Genomic DNA, 20,819 nt, shown 5'->3' with positions numbered 1-20,819 from the left:
TGCAGCAAGAGTCCGCATTCATTCCCCCCACCCCCTTATTTACCAGTCCCTGGGAAGAGAAGCACAAATGAAGTGAAGGGACAAATAGCTTCAGAAGAGCTTATAATACCATGCATTCAGCACAGGGAGACATTTTTGAGGCTGAAAGGGACCCAAGATGCGCCCCCCACAACTACCATGTTTTTTGTTTTTTTTTTTAAGTATGCTTTAGAAAAGTTTTCCAGCAACAGATCAAAAAGCTTTGTATATGGATTTTGGAAAAGATGTCCAAAATAACTAAAAATATACTTTTATCTCTCAAAAGTGAGGAGAACTGCAATTCAATTTGATTCTACAGATCTCTTCACAGGACCTACTCTGGGCTCACAGCAGTGTTGGGCACATTGAGAAAGTGATCAAAACACAAGCAAGAGACTAATAAGATCCTTATTTGTTTGTTTTTTCGCTCATGATCAATTCTACCAATTGAATGCTTTCCTCTTAAAAGCAAGGGGAAGAAAAGGTCTAGCAGCTTTAACAGAGTTACTGGTAGAATACATTCTCCCTAACAATGTGATGAATTTAATGGATCAAATAATGAGATCTTTAAAATCTAATAAGAAGCTGTTGGAGAAAACTTTATTTAGAAAAATAAGAAAACTGAAGAAACTTAGATTGAACTTTAAAGGGAGAACTTTCAATCAGTATCACTATGGGAGACAGGAAACTGTGAAGCTACAGAGAGGGTAAAAACAAAATGAAAAGCACCCTAAGTTGTATAAGCAGATAAAGTATAAGAGAATGAAATCTATTTATATTATTATATATTTTTTCTTTCATAGAAAGGAGGTCGAAGAGATGCAGAGGAGAAGGCTACCAAAGATTTACAGAACAAAACTGAACTTCCACATTTCAAAATAATAATAATAATAATAAAATAAGATGATGATGGTTTATTTCTTTTCAAAAACTGGGTACACATTCAAGCCTTATTTCCTTAATTTTTGTAAATAGAAGAAAAGTAAAATACTTTATATCAATTTTATTGACTTGGAAAAATATTCAGAAGAAATTATTGAAATATTTCATTTTCCCCACTGGCTATTTTTATAGTTAGCCCCAAAAACTAAGAGAGAAAAAAGCTATTAAAAATTATTGAATCATAATACTTTCTATTAAATATCAAATATTCTAAGAGTTGTTTATAAGTATGCCCACACACACTCTTTTGTTAATTTGCCACACCACAATTAGAAAGAAGAGTAAAAGCAGCAATCTGATATCTTGTACAGAAATAAGTGAAAGATTCCCTTATGTATTGGATGTTAATTAAATATATTCCAATAATTAAAGGCATGTAACACAAATGAGTTACAAATGTGTATAATATTTTGCAGTCTTTTGTAGTATTTGAGGTAATTCATTATTCAGATAAAGATGAGATCTCTAATCGAGTTAAGTAAGGAGAAAATTGCCAGGATAAATTAAAAGACAAAAAGGTAAAATATGGTGATAATTTAAAAGGCAAAGTATTCTTTGCCTTAAACATGTATAGAAGCTTACTTTTGCAAACGTTTTTTCATAAGAATATGTCACAAGAACTGGAGAAAACTGTACCTACAAGGAAACTCCTGTGGCAATTTGTTTTCTCCTTTGGTAACAGTGGCAATCAGACACACTGCTCAGTACAATGGTGATTAATGAAGGAGTCACCCCTTCTAAACAGTATGCTACTAAGGGCTTCACCTCCTCTAGGGAAAGAACTGCCGAATTTTCCTGAGATACCGGCCAATCTCCTGGCAGCAGTTTCCTCATTCAATAAAAGCAGGTGTTGGGGACGTACCACATGGTGCAAATGCAGCGTTCAGCGGGTGGATGCTTTTAACAAGCAGGAGAAGCCTAACAAGATCATCAACTTGCTTCTCTCTCTTTAGAGAACAGAGCCTTAGAAAAGGAAAAGGAGAGAGGCTACTGAAAGAATGGGCGTTTCTTCAAGCATGTGAAACGTTGCCTGAGTGGGGAAAGACACGTTCAGGAAGGAACTGAAAGGAAACCCACAATTTGGGCTCGGGAGCTTTTTCTGCCTATCTCTAGAATTCGGCCTCTGTGCAAGAGCGCGTCCCTGAGCTGTGCAAACGGACACGTCCAGCCTCGGACCGGGCGCACATCCGCGGGGTCGCTGGCAGGCTTGGGCTCCTGGGCGTTGCGGCCCCTGGGGTGGGGGGTCTGTGCCTCGCCTGGACAGCTCAAGCACGTCAACGAGCCTTAACCACCATGGACAGCTCACTGGCTTCCCCCAGCCGGCTCCGCGCGATTTACAAACTCCGTAGGAGCCACTAGGTCGGTTGATTTTTATGCCCTGGAGGGATGCCATGTGTTCCACCGTCCACGGTCTACACCCCCGCCCCCCGCCCCGCGATCGCCAACTGTAATCACTGAGCAGTTATACATAGAGCAGGCTCCGGGGATTAATAACCTCCTCCTTGCCCTCAATTCCGTCCTTTAAAGGTGCCACCGGATTCCAAGAATCAGACGGAGAGAGTTGGCAGACAGAACTTCGTCCTACGTTCCTTCATGTCCTCTCCTCTCCCGCGCCGCCTCTAACCCGGCTAAGGCTTTGCAGATCGTGTTAAATGAAATAAAACAGTTGGGTCCCGGGGCTCCGGCAGCGCCGAGCTTTCCGGGCGCAGGCGAGGCGCGCTGGGAGAGGGCGAGTCCAGGCTCCCGGAGGAAGGGAGTCGCCCCTCCACACCCCGACGCGGCCCGGACGTGGCCCGGCCAGGGAGGGGGTACGTCTGCCTCACCCTTCTCTCCCCGCATCCCCATTGGGAAGTCAGCGTCACCGTCTGCCTAGGGCTTATCTCATGTTTGAGTCATAAATTGACCTGGAGGGAGAAGGCAGGGAGGGAGAGCCCAGCTCAGAGGAAGTTCGCGCGCGCCCTCCGACCCTGTCCTCGGGTGTGGCGGTACCCGAAGCTTTCCCTACCCGCAGCCAGATGCGGGGCTCTCCCGGGAGGAGGGGGGCTCGCAGGACCGGAGGCTCCGAGTATACTCGGGTCAGAAACCAAGCACCCAAGGCGGCGGGACGGGGCGGAGCAGAACACAAAGGGCACGCTAACACCGCTCCGGGCAAGAAGGATTCTGTGCGGCAATCTGTAGTCCAGATTCTTAAGGATAGAAGCCCGAGAAGAACCTAAGGAAAGTGGTAGTTAGACCCGCCGACGGGCTCCGAGGCCCCTGGAGTTCCTATCGAGCCTAAGATCCTCGGGAGCCAAGCCTGCCCCGTCCCTGCGGATCCGCTTTGTAATGGGAGATCCAAGTCTTATCGCAGGCGGTGGAGATGAGGACCGCGGGTGGGAGATGGGAAGGGAAGGCTGAAAAAGATAATCCCGTTGCCCTAAGGCCTCTTCCAAGACCCTCCCCTAAGAAACTCAAGCCTCGCCTTGCAGTGGGAGCGCAAAGACGAGGCCAGGAGAGTCCTGACAAGGAGAGCATAACCTTCAATGTTTGCTCTCCTGAAGTCTGATTTCTGATTTTAAAAAAATACAGAAAAGGTAGGCCGGGTCCGGAGACACTGTAATGTCCAGCTCAAAGCCAAATAGGACATCCAATTGGGTGTCTGGGTAGGTATCCTTCCTGCCCGAGACGTTAGTCATCTCAGTCCGGGTGCTGTCCTGGAGAGGGACTTCGAACTGGCCAGCTTGGCACGGGCAGAGAATGGTGTTAGGGAGGTAAAATGCTCCCGGGGACAGTGCCTTTTAGGCAGCCCCGGCTCAAAATTTAAGAAAGGGCCATTCGGTTCAAGTGGGGAGCTGGGCTGCTGCCAGGAGGGCTCTGTGGCACCACCGGAGATTGGCTTCAGGTTGCGAGGTTGTCGCCTGAGCCAGGTGGGGCTTGGAACTCTCTGTGGTCTCGCACAAGTCCAGAGCTGTCTATTTTCAGGAGCCAGAAACTTGGCCAGCCAAGGGCAGGCATCTGGCTGGCTGGCACTAGTCCAGGAGATCAGGACTCCAACACTGCACATTCGTATTCTCATTCTCATTCTCTCTCTCTCTCTCTCTCTCTCTCTCTCTCTCTCTCTCTCTCACACACACACACACACACACACACACACACATATCTGAAGAAAACTCTTCAGATATGTTTCTATTGTCATGAGTTTGTGAGGTGCTCAAGTACTTGACCTTGAAGAACCCATCATCAGGGATGCCCATTTCCTAGAGACCTTCTCTTCTCACATTGGTTTGGGCTCCTCCCAGGAAACTGCCTCTCCTCTGGGACTTCTACTCCAGTTTAGGGGGAAGCTGAACATTGCCCAAGAAGTAGGAAAGGGTGAGGAAGGGTGTGAGGCCCACTTTTCCCATGGGAGGATCCCATCAGCCTGATGCATATCTATACACTCCTTTCTGGGGCAGTTCCTCCAGATGGTTGCAGCCAGCCCAGTTCCTGGATCAGACAGCCCCTGTTTGAGTCTTATCCTCAACTACAAAAAGATTTAATAAAGAAACACACCCTTTCCTATTGTTACTTGGGATTTAAAGGCATTACATCTCTTTTTCTTTTTTGCTACCTTGAGGTCAGCTGGCAACAGGCTCCTCTCAAGTCTGGGTCCAGGCAAGTGATGGAATTCCACATTCTAATGGAATCACATGACAACATTACTTGAACTGATTATGCAACTTCTCTTTGTAAACATTGAAAAAGTTTGGAGATGAGAAGGGATGAGTTTAGTTGTTAGGTTTCAGGGGATTTTAGAGATATAGCTTGGAGCTACAGATTGGCAAATGTTAAGCCTGGATGCTTAATGGTAATAAGAGCATTCCCAAGCTATAGTTTTAAAAAGCTATATATTCATATTTGGATTTTAATATTTATCTGTTTGTTAAATGTTATCTAAATGTTAAATCTGGATGCTTATTGGTAATAAGAGCATTCCCAAGCTATAGTTTAAAGAGCTATAGGTTCATATGTGGTTTATAATGTTTATCTGTTTGTTGTTTGGGCTAAGAAGGAAAGAAGAAAGAAGGATGAAAAAGCTAAGCATAAATGCTAGTTTATTTTTTTTCTAAGCTATGATAGGAAATATCCCTGGAGAGACACATTAACTGGATATTCAACTGAATTTAAGAGTAATAAAAAATTTTAAACCTCTTTTAAAATTGGGTATACTGTAATAAACTGCCACTGGGGATGGGAAGATGGAAGCCTGGAGCTCATGGGCTAGGCATTTGTGTAGGTGTAGATCTTATACGCTAAACATGGAAATGCTTCAGATTAGAGGCAGGCCTTCCCATTTGCTAAGGTGCACTTACAGGGCAGCAAGGCCTAAGCAAACATTTAGCTTCTATTGGCAGTTTTTCTATTTCTAAGCCTTAGAAAAAAGGTGTGTGTGGCAGGAGGAGGGGTTAGAGGGTGCTCCCACAGTGTCTCATTTGCCGTCATGCATCCTCTACATTATTATGATGGAGATTACTCAGTTATGTTAGGAGCTAGATTATGATGTCAGAAAATATCCTTTCCAAAACAGGCAAAAAGTCAGGGTCCTGGGTATATATACTGAGGAGAATTTCTACTGAAAGTAACAAACGGGGCAGTTTGGAAGAGGTACCTGCTTGGAAGAGGTACCTGCTTTCTAATAATTGCCTTTAGTGGGAACAGAAGTCTCCTTACAAGAAGCTTTTAATTCATTTTAAGACTTAATTTTATGTTTTTTGAAGAACACCAAAAAAGTATTTCTGGAAAAGACGGCTGAGAAGATTTCCCTCTGTCAGCCAGAAGAGTAGAAAGAAGATTGTAAATCAAGGAAAAGGTGAAGTAATAAATAAGGAGGGAACTTTGGTCTTCTGAGTATATGAAGACTATTTATTTTTCCTCTGTCTATATTTTCTCTTTTTGTGGAGGAGAGGAAATTCTAAAAATATGTGATAGATGTTTTGCCATTAACACCAGAAGAGTGTGTGGGGGGAAAAGAAAGGAGGGAAGGAGTGGGGAGGGGGTTAATTTTGTTTAATTAGTAGAAAAAGCAACATAAATCAAAGCAGTCTCTGTATGCCAGCCTTAACTTATAATGTTCTGAGAGTAAAATGTATTTATTTACAACATAAGTGATTGGATATTTTCAATCTGATATTTGTTTTAACCTTCTATTGGGAGAAGGGTTGACTTTTTAAAGCCTGAGTAGTTTGAAACTTGGCTAGGTACCTTGGACTTTTTATTGTGGAAGCAAATATTATCATTTCAATGTTAAACAACTTGCAAATATTAAATGGCTCATTTGTGATTTACTTTTTTTCTTTTTACAGATTTCCCCCTTCAGATCTAACGATGACTTTAGGGCTGTGCATCTTTTTGGAAGGATTTTTTTTATATATAAATCAGAAAGTGCTCGAGGTTCAAAGGTTGACATTTCTGAGTGCTGATAATTTGTCCTTTCATACTATGCAAACAGCTCTAACATTTAGAAATCCTTACACATTCAAGGGAACTTGTGGAAATTCCCAGAGATGTGTGTGTGTGTGTGTGTGTGTGTGTGTATGTGTGTGTGTGTGTTTCTTTTTTAGTGTGAGGCAGCCAAGTTTTTTAAGGTACGAGGCTTACAGTAATCAACTGAGGAAGACAGGAGAGTCTGAGAAAAGGTGCCCCCCACCCAATCTCAACAGCAAACGTTAACTGCTAGCTAGCTGCAGTGAACCAGTGGGGGAGCCCCGATGAGCGAGGGTCTCGGTGAGAGGGCGCTATTTCTCCCACCCTGGGTAAAACATGTAAAGCATCACCCGGAAAGCCAGGCTTTCTAAAGGTCACATTCCTTGAATCATCTTAAGTCTCAAAATCGCACTAGCCTTCTAGAAACTAATAAACCCTACCAGCAGGATTGTCTAGAAGACAAACATCCCTTGAGCGGTTCCCAGTCACTCGCGCTCATTTCAGAAAGATAAAGGCGCTCTGGGGCGGGTATCCACTCCCGCTGCAATCCTTTCCTAGATGATACTACCCAGTAGTTGCGAGCAGTCTTTCTTCCCCGCCCATTAGCTTTGGAAAGAACCTCTGCTTTCCTGTTGCTTCTCAGAGGCAAAGCAGCACACAACTATAGTTCCGCTCCATCTGTCCGCTGGCTGCAGCGTCTCGCATACAATCTTCCTAGAATCTGTAACCTGGGACTTTTGACGGGGAGGGGACAACCACGTAGGGTATCAGAGAAAGGATAGGTTAGACTCCCGACTGTGGGTGAAAAGGGCCGTGTGCGCGCCCCAGGAGTGTGGGTCCCCCTCTGCAATTCAAAAGGGGGATCTCTCCTGTGCACGGTGTTTTTGGACCAACTCCAGATGTCCCCCAGCAGTTCTGAAACAGCAAAAAGTGCAATTTAGATCTGAAGTCTGGAACCGTTTTGGCTCTTCTAAGCAAAAGATCTCCCTCTTTCTAGCCGACGCTCCCCATTCAGTTCATCCCGGGAATGGGCCAGGGAGGAGGGTTCTCTTGCAGCGCCCCGAGCTGCCAGGCGAGCTTCGGGCTCCTTAAATTCACAGGCCAACAGCCCGCGTCCTCTCCGCACAGGATCCCGGGTGCCCGCGGTCCCCGGCCCAGCTCCTTGGCCTCCTCCTCGTCCGTCAGCCCCTGGAGGTCTTGGCGCTCGTTTGTCCAGCCCGGCGCGCCGGGCACCGCCGGCTGCCCAGGGCCGTCCGCACGCGGTCAAGGACCTCGGCTCCCAGATCCGCCGCGCGGGCTGGAGCCGGAGGGGCCAAGGGGGAGCAAGCAGATCCGCCCACGCCCCCGGCCCGGGGATGGCGCGGCGGGGCCCGGGCTCCGGGGTGGGGCTCGGCAGAGCTCCGGACCGCTCCGGGGGCGGCAGCGCGGGAGGGGGGAGCTCCGCCGATCGCCGCGCGTTCCCGGCTCGGGGCTCCCCTCCACTCTCTCCGGCGGCGCGGGGCCCGCTCGGGCCGCCCGTCGCCGCCCCCGCCCCCCGCGCGCCCGCCCGCGCCCTCGCTCGCCCCGCGCGCGTTCCTAGGGCGCCACCTCTTTGCGACTCGCTCACTTCTCCGGCAGGTTTGTCTCGGAGCGTGTGAACATTCCTCCGCTCTGCTTTCAACTCGCCTCCAACCTGCGCCGCCCGGCCAGCATGTCTCCCCGCCCGTGAAGCGGGGCTGCCGCCGCCCTGCCGCTCCGGCTGCCGCTAACGACCCGCCCTCGCCGCCACCTGGCCCTCCTGATCGACGACACACGCACTTGAAACTTGTTCTCAGGGTGTTGTGGAATCAACTTTCCGGAAGCAACCAGCCCACCAGAGGAGGTAGACAGCTATGTATATATATGTGGGCTTCGCTACAAGTGGCCCTGGAACACAAGGGCCTGGTTCGCAAAGAAGCTGACTTCAGAGGGGGAAACTTTATTCTTTTAGGAGGCAGTTAGCCCTGTTCCACGAACCCAGGAGAACTGCTGACCAGATTAATTAGACATTGCTATGGGAGACGTGTAAACACACTACTTATCATTGATGCATATTTAAAACCATTTCATTTTCGCTACTATTTCAGAGGAAGCGCCTCTGATTTATTTTTTGCCCTTTTTGCTCTGCCTGTGTGGTTTGGAGAAAGCACAGTTGGAGTAGCCGGTTGCTAAATAAGTAAGTGCTGAGAGGCTCCAGAGAATTTTTTTTTTCTTTGCAACTTGGGAGATGCCCTTGAAGAGGCTGAGAGCTGGCTAAAAAGGGGAGCGGAGTAGTGCGGGGAGATGGAGAGTCCGGACTGACACGCGGGTCGCTTTCCCTTCTTTTGCAGATCCCGAGCGCTAGAGGAGACGATGCAGCGGAGACTGGTTCAGCAGTGGAGCGTCGCGGTGTTCCTGCTGAGCTACGCGGTGCCCTCCTGCGGGCGCTCGGTGGAGGGGCTCAGCCGCCGCCTGTAAGTGCCCCATTCTCCCCAAGGCGCCTGGTTGGGGAGGCCAGGGGGAGAAGCTGCCAAGCTGGGACGCTTCCGAGGGCTTGCAGTGGTCACTGATGCTCCTCGCGCGGGTTAGGGAGAGGGGCCATCCCGGATACCTGCCGGGGCCTGAACCAGGTCCTCAAACCCGGCGGGAAAACTGGTTGATCTTCAAGGGGAGACAGACAAGAGACAGATTTTTATGTGTGTTTCCATAAGAGGGAGCGTTTCACAGAATCTCCTCTATGATCTAGGGAAAGATCCTCTGCCTCTAGTGGAAAAAAAGTTGGGGGGAGGGGGGTGGGTGTTACTGTCAGGACCCAGGAAGCTTCTGAAACTCGGAGGAAGCTGAGCGGTCCTGGGGACCTGTGGTATGCACGCTTGTATACAGACTGAATGTGGGTGGCAGTTTGCGTGTGAAAAAGCAAAAGCCGTACACCTAATTTTATTATGAATGACATAATTTTAAGCATATAAAATAGGACCATATTACATAATGAAAGCATATTATATAATAAAGTAGTAACAACTTTGCAGTGGCAAGACTCCAATGTTAGTATTGATACAGTTCAGGAACGCTGGAGTGCTTGATTCCAAAATTAATTTTAGGTGTGGAAACATTTTTTTTCTTGGAATTATTGCTAACAGTTCTTTATTCTGGAGTCAAATATTTGCATTGTAGACTGAAAACTTGTATTTTGGCGTTCTCACTTGGTGATTGTTTTAATGATAACTTCGACTTCGAAATAATCATACATCCAAGCACAACAGAAATATCACTATGTCGTGTGACTGAAAACTTGGAAGAGTGATAGAGTAACATGATCTTAATAATCTGTTGGACCTAGAAGTTCACTAATATGTATAACACCATCTTTGGGTGATCTTTAAACTGCAGACTCAGTGTTCAGAATGGGAAAACTATAAAGTTCGAGAACTGAGAAGAGTTTGACTCTGGAGAAGGAATTAAGGAGAATTTTTACCCTAACAATAAAAATAGCAGTATCTAATATATTTACAGTCAGGTTTATGGTGTGTCCTTGTAAATTCCCGAGGGTGTACAAAAAGGCAACTGTTTTATACGTGCTCGTGGTCTGTTATTATTAGAGAAGAAAATACTTAAATGAAATTACTTTAGACATGTCTGAACCTTGGCACCAAAATGAAAATCTATTATGAATCTCCTAAGGCAAATTCTGTAGAACATTATACTGAAGATAAAGTTGCATTGTATTCTTCAGATCAATGTTTTACCAATGTATTTCTGAAAATTGTCTTCAGACTTTTTGCTTACTTTGAGACTTGTGTTAAATTCAATAATTTACAATTCATATATAAATAGAAATGAAGACTGAATTTTTAAAAATACACTTAAATACTGTATTTATTTGGCTAAGAAATACTACCTTGGAATGGAGCCAGTTTTTTCTATAAAGTTGCTTAATACCTGTTTTCTCTTTTGAGAAACAGCAAATGAGCCATGATTACATCCACAACTATGGTATAAAAATACTGCTAAGTTGTCTTAAAGGCTATTTTTAACTCTTTCTTTGTTACACCTTACAAAACACACATCAGAAACTATTTAGCAGCCAGCAACTGTTATAGTTTTGTTTGTGGGTGAAATATAATATTGCAGTTAAACACTCACATTCAGCAGATGGTTATAAAACTACCACAAAACATTCTCATAGTTAATGGGTAATAGATCATCACATTACAGGCATGGTTTTTCATGGAGGCTGAAATCATCAGTAGATGAAGATGTTTCATCAAATTATTATAGCCAAATGGAGTTTTTAAAAACAAGTCATTATTTTTGCCTTGCTGCCAAGTAACAGTAAATTTTGTGTCCTAGACAAAACATAAGTATATCATTATGCTAAATCAAGCTAGTTTCTTGAAAGAAATTTTAACATATAATCAAACCATATTACTCTCCAGTTTTCACACCAAGTGTTAGGGAATCTGCTTTAGAAGTATAGATTTGTTTTTAACTTTTAAGGGGGAAAAATTACTATAACAATAAGACTTCCAAAGCCATGCAAAGGAGGCAGTTATTATTATTGTTGTTATTACTGTTACTGTAATATGGCAGTTAATAAATTGTGAGTCCTTTGGACAGGTTCATCTCAAGGATTTTAAGTAATGGAGCTAGAGCATGACCAAGCTGGATATTAAAAAGTGAGGCCTATGGATGTTCTTATGCAGATGAACAAGGCTTTTGGCAGGTGGCTATCTCCATGTTTAAGTTAGAGAGGGAACTCCAGCAGATTCAGAAAACTAAAACATTATTGGCTGATTTGCTTGGGAGCCAGACTGGGTCTATTCCACTTAATGAAAAGCATAACTTTCTACTGAGTCATTTGGGTTGGAAGGACCTTCTGGTGAGTCATCTTAACTCTAACACCCTAACCCTGTCTCCTGCATGTACCACAGAACTTTTCTTCTCAAACACAGAGTCCTTACTTAGGAGCCTAGCATCAGCACAAGCATGCTGTTTCTTCCTGCGCTGGAAAGGGAATTTCCATCACTGTTTTTATGCCCTCTGTTCCTTGAAAGTTCCATAGAAATTTAAGCTTCTTCTCTAAAAACTCCCTTGAGAGTGATTTTTTGTTTTTAAGGAGAAGGACCATATCTGGGCCAAATTTAGAGTTATTTGTGATAAGCATTTTCCCCACATTTTTGCATTGTTTTTACAATAATCAAAGGAGATCATGATGCATAACATACTACTTTTTCCATTTTGGAGCCTAGGTATGTAAGTGCCACGTGAACCATTGTGCTATGTAATGTTTACAGAGAAACTGAGTAAAAGACTATTACTGAGGCCATATTTATAACTTACTATTTCAGAGTTATCAAAATTGAAAACTTCCTTAATTTGAATTTATTACTCACTACCTATGTATATCTAGTTTGTACTGATGCTATTATATTCCTGATCCTCTAATGCAACTGCCTAGTGAGAGATTCATTCTTCACAATATTTTCCTTGCAGAAGTGTTTGAAATACTAATTAAAATGTCTAACAGCCTTTCCAATTTAGCATTTAAGAAAATTTGTGTTTTCTAGAATACTAACAGTTTCCCCCAAAAGGCAGATGGAAAGCTTTGTCCCTCGTAAGAGATATACTATTTTAAATTGAACAAAGTTGTGCCATATTGTAGGCTTTTTATAAAATAGAAGGATAGAATGATCACTGCATTTCCCATGAGAACTATCCTGGGAAAATGCAGCTTGAGTTAGGAAGGCACTGTGACTCACAGTTGACAGGCTGGCCAAGATGACAAGCACATATGCCCATGAGAAGGGGCATGAGCAATGGTGGCTCAATTAGAATAGACCAACCACTAAAAGTTTTGGCCTTAAGTGAAACTAAAATGGGCTACACTTTATCCATTTGGAGAGCAATAGAGGAGAGGAGTGCTTCTGCCAGGAACTGAGAAAGAAATAAAAGTCCCCAATACGATAAATTATCAGTGGTTAAGAACTTCTCTTTAATGTGATATTTTGCTAAAAGATACTTATTAAACTGAAATGCTTATGAAATATGCAATTATATCTGTCCTATTATTTTTAAAATGTTATTAAAGGATATAAATACCTTGTTCCAAAGCCTCAAACTTGTAGATTCTTAAAAGTTTCCAGAATACTAACTAATGCCACAGAGTAAGTGAATTTTAATCTAGTCACATGTGGCACCTTCTCTCATTCTAAAAGAAAGAGAGACTCCTTCATGCCTCATTTAAACCAGGCTCCTGTTAAATTCCTTTCCATTAAGTCATGTCTTTTTTGAATGAGCTACATGGCTTAAAGTCAGTCCACACACTAAAATACTGGAAGGAAGCTGGCAATAGAAGGGCCAGAGAAATGATGACTATATTTTCATCTCTTACTCTCTTCTTTGACACATTCATCTAGTGATAGTCCAAACTTGTAGTTCCTAATTTTGATGATGAAAATGAACTTTTGGGGCAGTAGGCTTGGTCTTCAAGGAAACTGATAAATTTCTGTCTAATCTGCCCATCATTGTGATGGCTTGTTACTGTATGCCCCAAGCCTATACCCTGTACTCCCCTGACCTTGTTCCCTCAACACAGGGACAGGCAGGGACTTCAACTTCCTCTTTGACAGGAGAAAGGGTTGCAGAAATTGAAAAAAGGAATCTTGGCTTCAGAATTAGAACACCTAGTTTTTGGAGCCCTGGCTCTGAAACTTATCATTGTGTAGACTAGAGCAAGTCATTTAACCTCTCTGCTCCTCACTTTCCTCATGAATACAGTGGGGGCAGTACTAATGCTATTTATTATTGCCATATTTCTCTGAGCAGTTAAAGATATTGCACCAACCAAGGAAACAAAGGACTCAGACTCCACTGTGTCAGAGAAGTAAGAGTACATGGGATATAGCCCTGGGAAACACTTTCTGATGCTTCTGAGGATGGGCCAGATTGGAGGACTATTCCAACGGCAGGAATTGGAGTTAACTCAGAGTTGAAGTAGGCATGATATGATGAATTAATGGATGCAGTCCTTAAATATGGTTAATAATATACACAAAATAATAAAAGAATACATGAACATTTAAGCAAGAGTTTGGGTATTATCTAAAAGGATTGATAGAGTACTAGTTTATTCTTTTTCACAGTACTTTCATTACAGTGTCGTTTAAATAGAAAAATCCTTTATATTTTTTCCTAGAGAATTTTAAGACGAAGAGAGCAAGTAGAAAAGTGAGCTTCTCAATTAAGTAGTAAGGATCATACTCTCTGAAGTTCTAAATTGAGGAAAAAAAAAAAAAACTTGAAGCACAGAAGAAATAGAATGATCTCATTTAAGCACACAAACCCATTTTAAGGAGACCACCCACTACTTTACAGAAAAATACACATTCTCTCTCTCTCTCCCTCTCTCTCTCTCTCTCTCTCTCTCTCTCTCTGTCTCTTGCTCTCTGACAATTGGCCTTCAAATGTATGTCCTTGGTAGCTGGTAGTCGAAAATGTTCAAGTTCAGTCTGAATCAGATGGTTTCCTAGACAAGCTTCACTGCTCACTTCATCCTTCAGCGTTTGTTTGCTTTTACTCTTATGGGTTGCTGTTCTTTGAGATTCAATATTACTATTTTCTTAATGGGGCAAGTGTGTGTGCATGTGTGTGTGTGTGTGTGTGTGTGTGAGAGAGAGAGAGAGAGAGAGAGAGAGAGAGAGAGAGACAGAGAGAGACAGAAAGAGACAGAGAGACAGAGACAGAGAGAATGCTCAGGTAAAAGCTGCTGCCTTTTATTTCCCAGGCTGGGACTTTTAGATTTATTTTCCCAGCAGAACTCTGAAAAATGTGAAGAGATGCTCCATGGTTTTTATATCTGATCATAACTGAATCGTAGTGTTTTAAATTGGGAAGGGAGTATAGAAATCACTGTCTCTGACCCCTTCCTTTTATGCAGTTGAGGCCCCTGAGGCCCAAGAATGTTCATGTTCCCACCAAGGCCACAACCTAGTGAGTGGCAGGACTGGGACCCGGAGCTGGAGCCTCCTACGGGCCAGCTCTTTCCTTACCACTGGTTACCCTTCCCTGCGCAGTAAGCTACCCATCAGCTTGTATCTGCGGCGGACCAACTGGAAAACTAAAGAGACTTACTCATGTCTTTGTTGTCTCTATCAACAACTAAAATTTCACTGTTATCTTCCCCTCCAATATTTTCTCTCAAAGCAAAAGAGCCGTGTCTGAACATCAGCTCCTCCATGACAAGGGAAAATCCATCCAAGATTTACGGCGACGGTTCTTCCTCCACCATCTGATCGCCGAAATCCACACAGCTGAAATCAGAGCTACCTCGGAGGTGTCTCCTAACTCTAAGCCCTCTCCCAGCACAAAGAACCACCCCGTCCGATTTGGGTCTGACGATGAGGGCAGATACCTAACTCAGGAAACCAACAAGGTGGAGACGTACAAAGAGCAGCCGCTCAAGACACCCGGGAAGAAAAAGAAAAGCAAGCCCGGGAAACGCAAGGAGCAGGAAAAGAGAAAACGGCGAACTCGCTCTGCCGGGTTAGACTCTGGAGTGGCTGGGAGTGGGCTAGAAGGGGACCCAGTGTCCGACACCACCACAGCGTCGCTGGAGCTGCATTCACGGTAACAGGCTTCTCTGGCCCGTAGCCTCAGCTGGGTTTTGGAGCCTCCCTTCTGCCTTGGCTTGGACAAACCTAGACTTTTTCTCCCTTTCTGTATCTCTATCAATTTTGTAGCAATTGATAGAGAATAAGCCAGAATATTGTCTGCCTTAAAGCAGTACCCCCTACAACAACACACACACTCCTATCCCCAGGCACCACAGAGAGGCTTTAGCGCCCATTCCCCTTTCTCCACCGTCACCCAACATCCATCCTTTACCGCTCCACCAAATAATTTCATATTCAAGCTTCAGAAACTAGTGACCATCTTCATTATTTGCTGGAGAAGTGTGTTTTTTCCCCTTACTCTCACGCCTTGGCAAACTTCCTTCAGTGTTTTTCATTTCTTACTGTCTTTCACTTCAAGGGAGAATGTAGAAGGCTTTGATATTATCTACAAACACTGCACAACAGTATCTTGTCATAAATGATTCTGAGCCATTCACATTTTTATTTAATTAAATGTATTTAATTAAATCTCAAATTTATTTTAATGTAAAGAACTTAAATTATGTTTTAAACACATGCTTTAAATTTGTTTAATTAAATTTAACTCTGGTTCCTACCAGCTCATAAACAATTAAATGATTTCTGAAAATGTTTAAGTATAACTTACAAGGATATAGGTTTTGCTCATGTATGTCTCTGTCCAGTGGCAAGATGAAATAGTTTTTCTAGGGTAATGCAGTAGGAACAATAAAACTTCACATTTATGTGGCTTGTTTATCCTTAGCTCACAGATCTAGGTAATAATGACACTCCTAGACTTTGGGATCAAATAACTTAGGCTCAAGTCTTGAGTCTGAATTTATTTAAGTTCACAACCTAGAGCAAGTTACTCTGTCTAGTTTCTAAGATTCACTTACAACTTCCGTGAAATGAAGATAATAATTGTACCAACCTCATAGAGTTTGGTGTTGACTAAATGAGATTATATATGGATTAACTGTCTGTCATATAGTAAACACTCAATAAATTACAACATATTATTTTGGTGTTTTTAGACCTAGTTCTGATTGTACCATCTATCTATCTATCATCTGTTTCTATCTATCTATCTATCTATCTGTCTATCTATCTATCTGGGAGGGTATATTTCTGTAAGGCAAATATTAATCTCATTTTATAAAATAGAAAGCCAAGGCATTCCACCACTAAAAGTGTAATCCTTGGAATTGAAATAGGTAGGCCCAGAGATGGATTGATCTCCCTATTTTCTGACACTTAGACCAATGCTATGTTAGCCCTGCTTCTTTATCCATGCATTTCCATTGAAAATATCTTTTTTTTTTTCCTTTTTATTTCATTACAGCACGTTTCTGGGGTTTGGGGACAAAAAGGGAAAACAACAGAAGAACACATCATATGCCACTAATGATCTCATCATCTAAAGAGTTCCCTGTTACTTCTTTAGTCATTTCCTTTAACTCTGCTACAGATAGACTTATAGGATGATGTTTCAAAGGGAAGCTTGAATCTATTCACCATTATTTCTCTCTTTAAGTTGGCAAACCCATCATTAAATAGCACATAAAATAGCAATCATATGGGATAAGTAGTACAGCTTCAGTAATCAATGGGCAGTGGCACTAGAAAAATCTTCAGCACAGTGAATGACCTATCCTCAAACATCTAATGTTTCTATAAAGGGTAACACACCATATAAATTCTGGCTTACTTCACATAGTATATTTTAAGACAGGATCCTAACTGTATATATTTATAACTAATGCAAGGACCCCACTTTATTGCCAAATCCTATTTTTATCCATTGTCTTATTATACACATGAGCTATAAAAACAGAGGTATAAATAATTTTCAATGGATTTTGTTCATTTCAAATTTGCAACGCTCTTTAAGTATCTGGAGAATTGATGAAAATTAATACTCATCAATTCTTATGCCTGAACCTACCCCTAAGTTAAAGCAGGTCTAGTAAAAATTAAGCAGTGGCCTAATCAAATCCAGACTTAGGGCTGAAAGAAATAGGAGGTTTCTGCTTTTCCTTTCTCTTCCCTGTTTGTGAGGGACATTCATGGAAAGAACTGTTCAGCAGCCAAATGTTGGCACTCCACCAACACAATCCAACAGAGGTGCAGGGAAGAGTGAGGAAGTTTAGGAGTGCATTGATGAGGATGTATGGGGCCATGCAAATTTTACAATCCAAATAAAATAGTTTCTGAATAACTATTTTAAAGTTTTATAAGTGACAAGTCTTTTATTAACATCCCCTCCTTAGTTTTTTTGCACTATTACATGATGAACCGAGAGGTCTGATGAGATGGCAAGCATGAAGTTAATTATAATACATACAATATTTTGGAAAAAAAAAAAAAAAAAAAAAAGAGCTTTTTTTTTTTGAGTCAGAGTCTCACTCTGTTGCCCAGGCTGGAGTGCAATGGCACAATCTCAGCTCAGCGCAAACTGTGCCTCCCAAGTTCAAGAGATTCTCCTGCCTCAGCCTCCTGAGTACCTGGGATTGCAGGCACCCACCACCATGCCTGGCTAAGTTTTGTATTTTAAGTAGAGGTGGGTTTTCACCATGTTGTCCAGGCTGGTCTTGAACTCCTGGCCTCAGGAGATCCACCCTTCCCAAAGTGCTGGGATTACAGACATGTGCCACCACACCCGGCCAATAATACAGTATCTTTTTAGAAAAAAGCTACTGAGATAAAATTGTCTGTTTTCCTCTCACTTGAACCATTCAGTGGAAAATACATAGCTTGAAATTGGGGGAATTTTATTTCAGAATTTTTGCTGTTACAAATGAGATATCCCAATACAATAGGACTCATTTGTTAGAAATCATATCATTTTGCCTTGGAAAATACTGATTTAGAAAAATATTGGAAGTCCATAGTCAAAAGAGCTTAGACTGTAGAATGTTGTCATGTGCACACACATAGAGTAAACACACACATATACTTTTAGGTCATATTAGATGTTTTGCTTGGCTATTCCAGTACATGCCTTGGTTAAAGGAGAAATCTAAAGGAAGGAAAAGGAACAAACATCTGGGCTGGTGAGATGTACATAGATTTTTCCTTGGTCCTTTAACTTACTTCTTTTTTCTTTCTGAGGAAATAATTGTTCAAAATCCTCTTCATTCCCTCTTGGTGTTATTCTTAAATCCAACTCACAAAATACCATTTAGCACAAATACATTTAAAAATCAGCAGAGTATTGCCAATTATTGAGTTTTGAGGTCATCGTTTTGGCTTTATTCATATCATCTATCCACATTCATCCACCTATTAGACTTTTGATCTCAAACCCTTCTTTTCTCTGCAGCTGGGAGCGATTCTAACATTCCCACCAAAACCATTGGTGAAGAGATCAGTAACTTCAGACATTAAAACACTCTAAATGCTCAATTTGCTTTTTTTGTAAGCTGCACAGAAAACTCCAAGATGGTTAAGACTATGCTGTTGTGTAGGTCTCACGCCCATATGTGTCTGCCACGTAAAACTCTACCACAACTCTGGCTATAAATTCAATGACATAGCCAATCAAATTCCATTCTATAGTTGTTTCCTTGGGAATGAATACAAAGTCACTCGAATAGACCACACAAAGAGGAGGGAAAGAGAGAGAAAAAAGTAGAGAAAACTCTGCTAACCCATCTTAAAATACTGTCATTACAGTATTTAGATAGATTAGAAAAGGTGTCAGTCCCAGGTAGTAACTTCAGAATAATAAAAGAGACATGGTGGTATGAAATACTGCTATTTTATGCCTTTCAATTAATTTATTCTTAATTATTCTCTCATTTACAATAGACTTTCCCAATGCTAACAAAAAATCCATTCAAAAAACCAACAGAGTGAGAGACAGATGATTCTATTTCAGTTTTGGCTTTGAAAACTATTTTAAAATCCAGTAATAGTGTCATTCATCAGTATTTAAAGACAATGAAGGAAATGCCAAATATCATCATCTCATCAACTAAGACAGGTATCATCACACCATCAACTCTAACTACACATTCTTCCAATCGTTACCAACGTCCCACACGTCCACTGCCCTCACCACAGTCTCCTATGTTGTGAGAGACTGACCAAGTGAGCACCTGAACAAAATAAACAAGCTTTGGATTGCCTAAGTCAGGTGTCACTGGGGAATAAACCTCCAAGTGAATTGTATTTGATGGTCCAACCTAACCCTATTTCCAAGTTTTCAAATTTGTCCCTTCTCTTCCCAAACTTGCCATCTGGCAGCCTTGGAAAATTCTTCCAGGGTTCCCTTTTTCTGATAGCATGACTGGAAATGCAGGCCTTTTTCCTTTTTGCACACATGGACTAAGTTGGATTGAAGACCCTGCCTGTAGCAGAGGTTACAGGGATCCAGGTGGCTCTTACAAGCACCTCCTGTAGGAAATATTTACAAGAAGTTCCCTGAATCTCTTTCCATTGTGATTCCGTGTTGCTTAGCTTATAACCTTTATATTTTATGTTTTCATTTGTAAAGAAAGTTAACCTTTCTCCTTTTCTTTCTCTCCCTTCTTTTTGCAGGAGGCGTTGAAATTTTCAGCAGAGACCTTCCAAGGACATATTGCAGGATTCTGTGATAGTGAACATATGGAAAGTATTAGAAATATTTATTGTCTGTAAATACTGTAAATGCATTGGAATAAAACTGTCTCTCCCATTGCTCTATGAAACCGCACATTGGTCATTGTGAATATTTTTTTTTTGCCAAGGCTAATCCAATTATTATTATCACATTTACCATAATTTATTTTGTCAATTGATGTATTTATTTTGTAAATGTATCTTGGTGCTGCTGAATTTCTATATTTTTTGTAACATAATGCACTTTAGATATACATATCAAGTATGTTGAAAAATGACACAATAAAGTGTCTCTATTTTGTGGTTAATTTTAATTAATGCCTAAATATAATTATCCAAATTCATTTTCCTCTGTGCATGTAAAAATAGCAGTATTTTAAATTTGTAAAGAATGTCTAATAAAATATAATCTAATTACATCATGACTCGGAGAGTGAATTATATCCTTTAAGATTTCTAGTAGAAGGAACATGATAAGGTTTTTTTAAAAGCTATTGGAATACAGTCTTAACACAATATGTTTACATTCTACATTCCAATAATTCTACATTAGCTTTTAGTTAAAAACAACTTAAAATGTATTTTGTCCAATATTTCAGTTCAAGTCAACAGCATGGCTGAACTACCTAGATGTCATTTTATAAAGTACTTTCAATTTGAAGTTCAGACAGGAGTGGGCAGAAAAGAAGCAGGAAGAAATCAAGAGAAAGGATTAAAGAAATTGAGTCCAGAAGGTTGGCTAGAGCTAGAAAAAAGGGAAATAAGCCAGTCAGGGACTATAAGGCCATGGTTAATTTTAACCACTGTGGGGGGTAATTTAAGAGATTTTGCTCTTACTAGTAACAATAATACTAAGCATAAAAGAGCTACTTGAGAATACTATCTATTAAGGGTCCTAACAGAAAGGAGAAAGACTCAAGTTTGGGAGACAAGTAACTGCTCAAAAAACTCTCAAAGGTGAGCGTTGCTTTCCTGTGGTATCACAGGTGCTGGAATTCTAGTTACAAACAGCTTGAGTGTGAGGCCATGTGGAGTCTCTTTTGCATATTTTTTTTAACTTTAAAGTTCAGGAGAACATGTTATACAGGTAAATATGTCATGGGGGTTTGTTGTGCCAATTATTTCATCACCCAGGTATTAAGCCTAGTATCCTTTAGTTATACTCGCCACTCTCCAATAAGCTTC

General features: G+C 41.8%; 1 protein-coding gene across 2 annotated transcripts; it reads left to right on the top strand.

Moving 5' to 3' along the window:
• The first annotated feature begins 8,001 nt into the window (after nucleotides 1-8,001).
• PTHLH (parathyroid hormone like hormone) lies at nucleotides 8,002-20,059 on the top strand. 2 transcript variants are annotated; one of them, XM_010337350.3, is made up of 4 exons: nucleotides 8,002-8,263; nucleotides 8,751-8,873; nucleotides 14,602-15,024; nucleotides 19,575-20,059. In XM_010337350.3, exons 2-4 carry the CDS (start codon nucleotides 8,773-8,775, stop codon nucleotides 19,582-19,584), a joined length of 534 nt encoding a protein of 177 aa, XP_010335652.1. In that variant the 5' UTR covers nucleotides 8,002-8,263; nucleotides 8,751-8,772; the 3' UTR covers nucleotides 19,585-20,059. The 2 variants fall into 2 exon arrangements, with proteins under 2 accessions (XP_010335652.1, XP_003926661.1); XM_003926612.3 differs by lacking the exon at nucleotides 8,002-8,263 and adding an exon at nucleotides 8,308-8,596.
• The last annotated feature ends 760 nt before the right edge of the window (nucleotides 20,060-20,819 follow it).

Source organism: Saimiri boliviensis, chromosome 7, assembly GCF_048565385.1.
Source record: "Saimiri boliviensis isolate mSaiBol1 chromosome 7, mSaiBol1.pri, whole genome shotgun sequence".
Taxonomy (NCBI): domain Eukaryota; kingdom Metazoa; phylum Chordata; class Mammalia; order Primates; family Cebidae; genus Saimiri; species Saimiri boliviensis.
Note: the sequence above shows the minus strand (reverse complement) of the source record. Positions and strands in the feature narration are given on the sequence as shown.

What these genes read in the sequence shown, in the direction of transcription:
- PTHLH (XM_010337350.3), top strand. Translation starts at nt 8,773, where the DNA reads ATGCAGCGGAGACTGGTTCAGCAGTGGAGCGTCGCGGTGTTCCTGCTG. An exon ending in GAGGGGCTCAGCCGCCGCCT is followed by an intron (nt 8,874 to 14,601) that starts GTAAGTGCCCCA and finishes TTTCTCTCAAAG; the next exon opens with CAAAAGAGCCGTGTCTGAAC.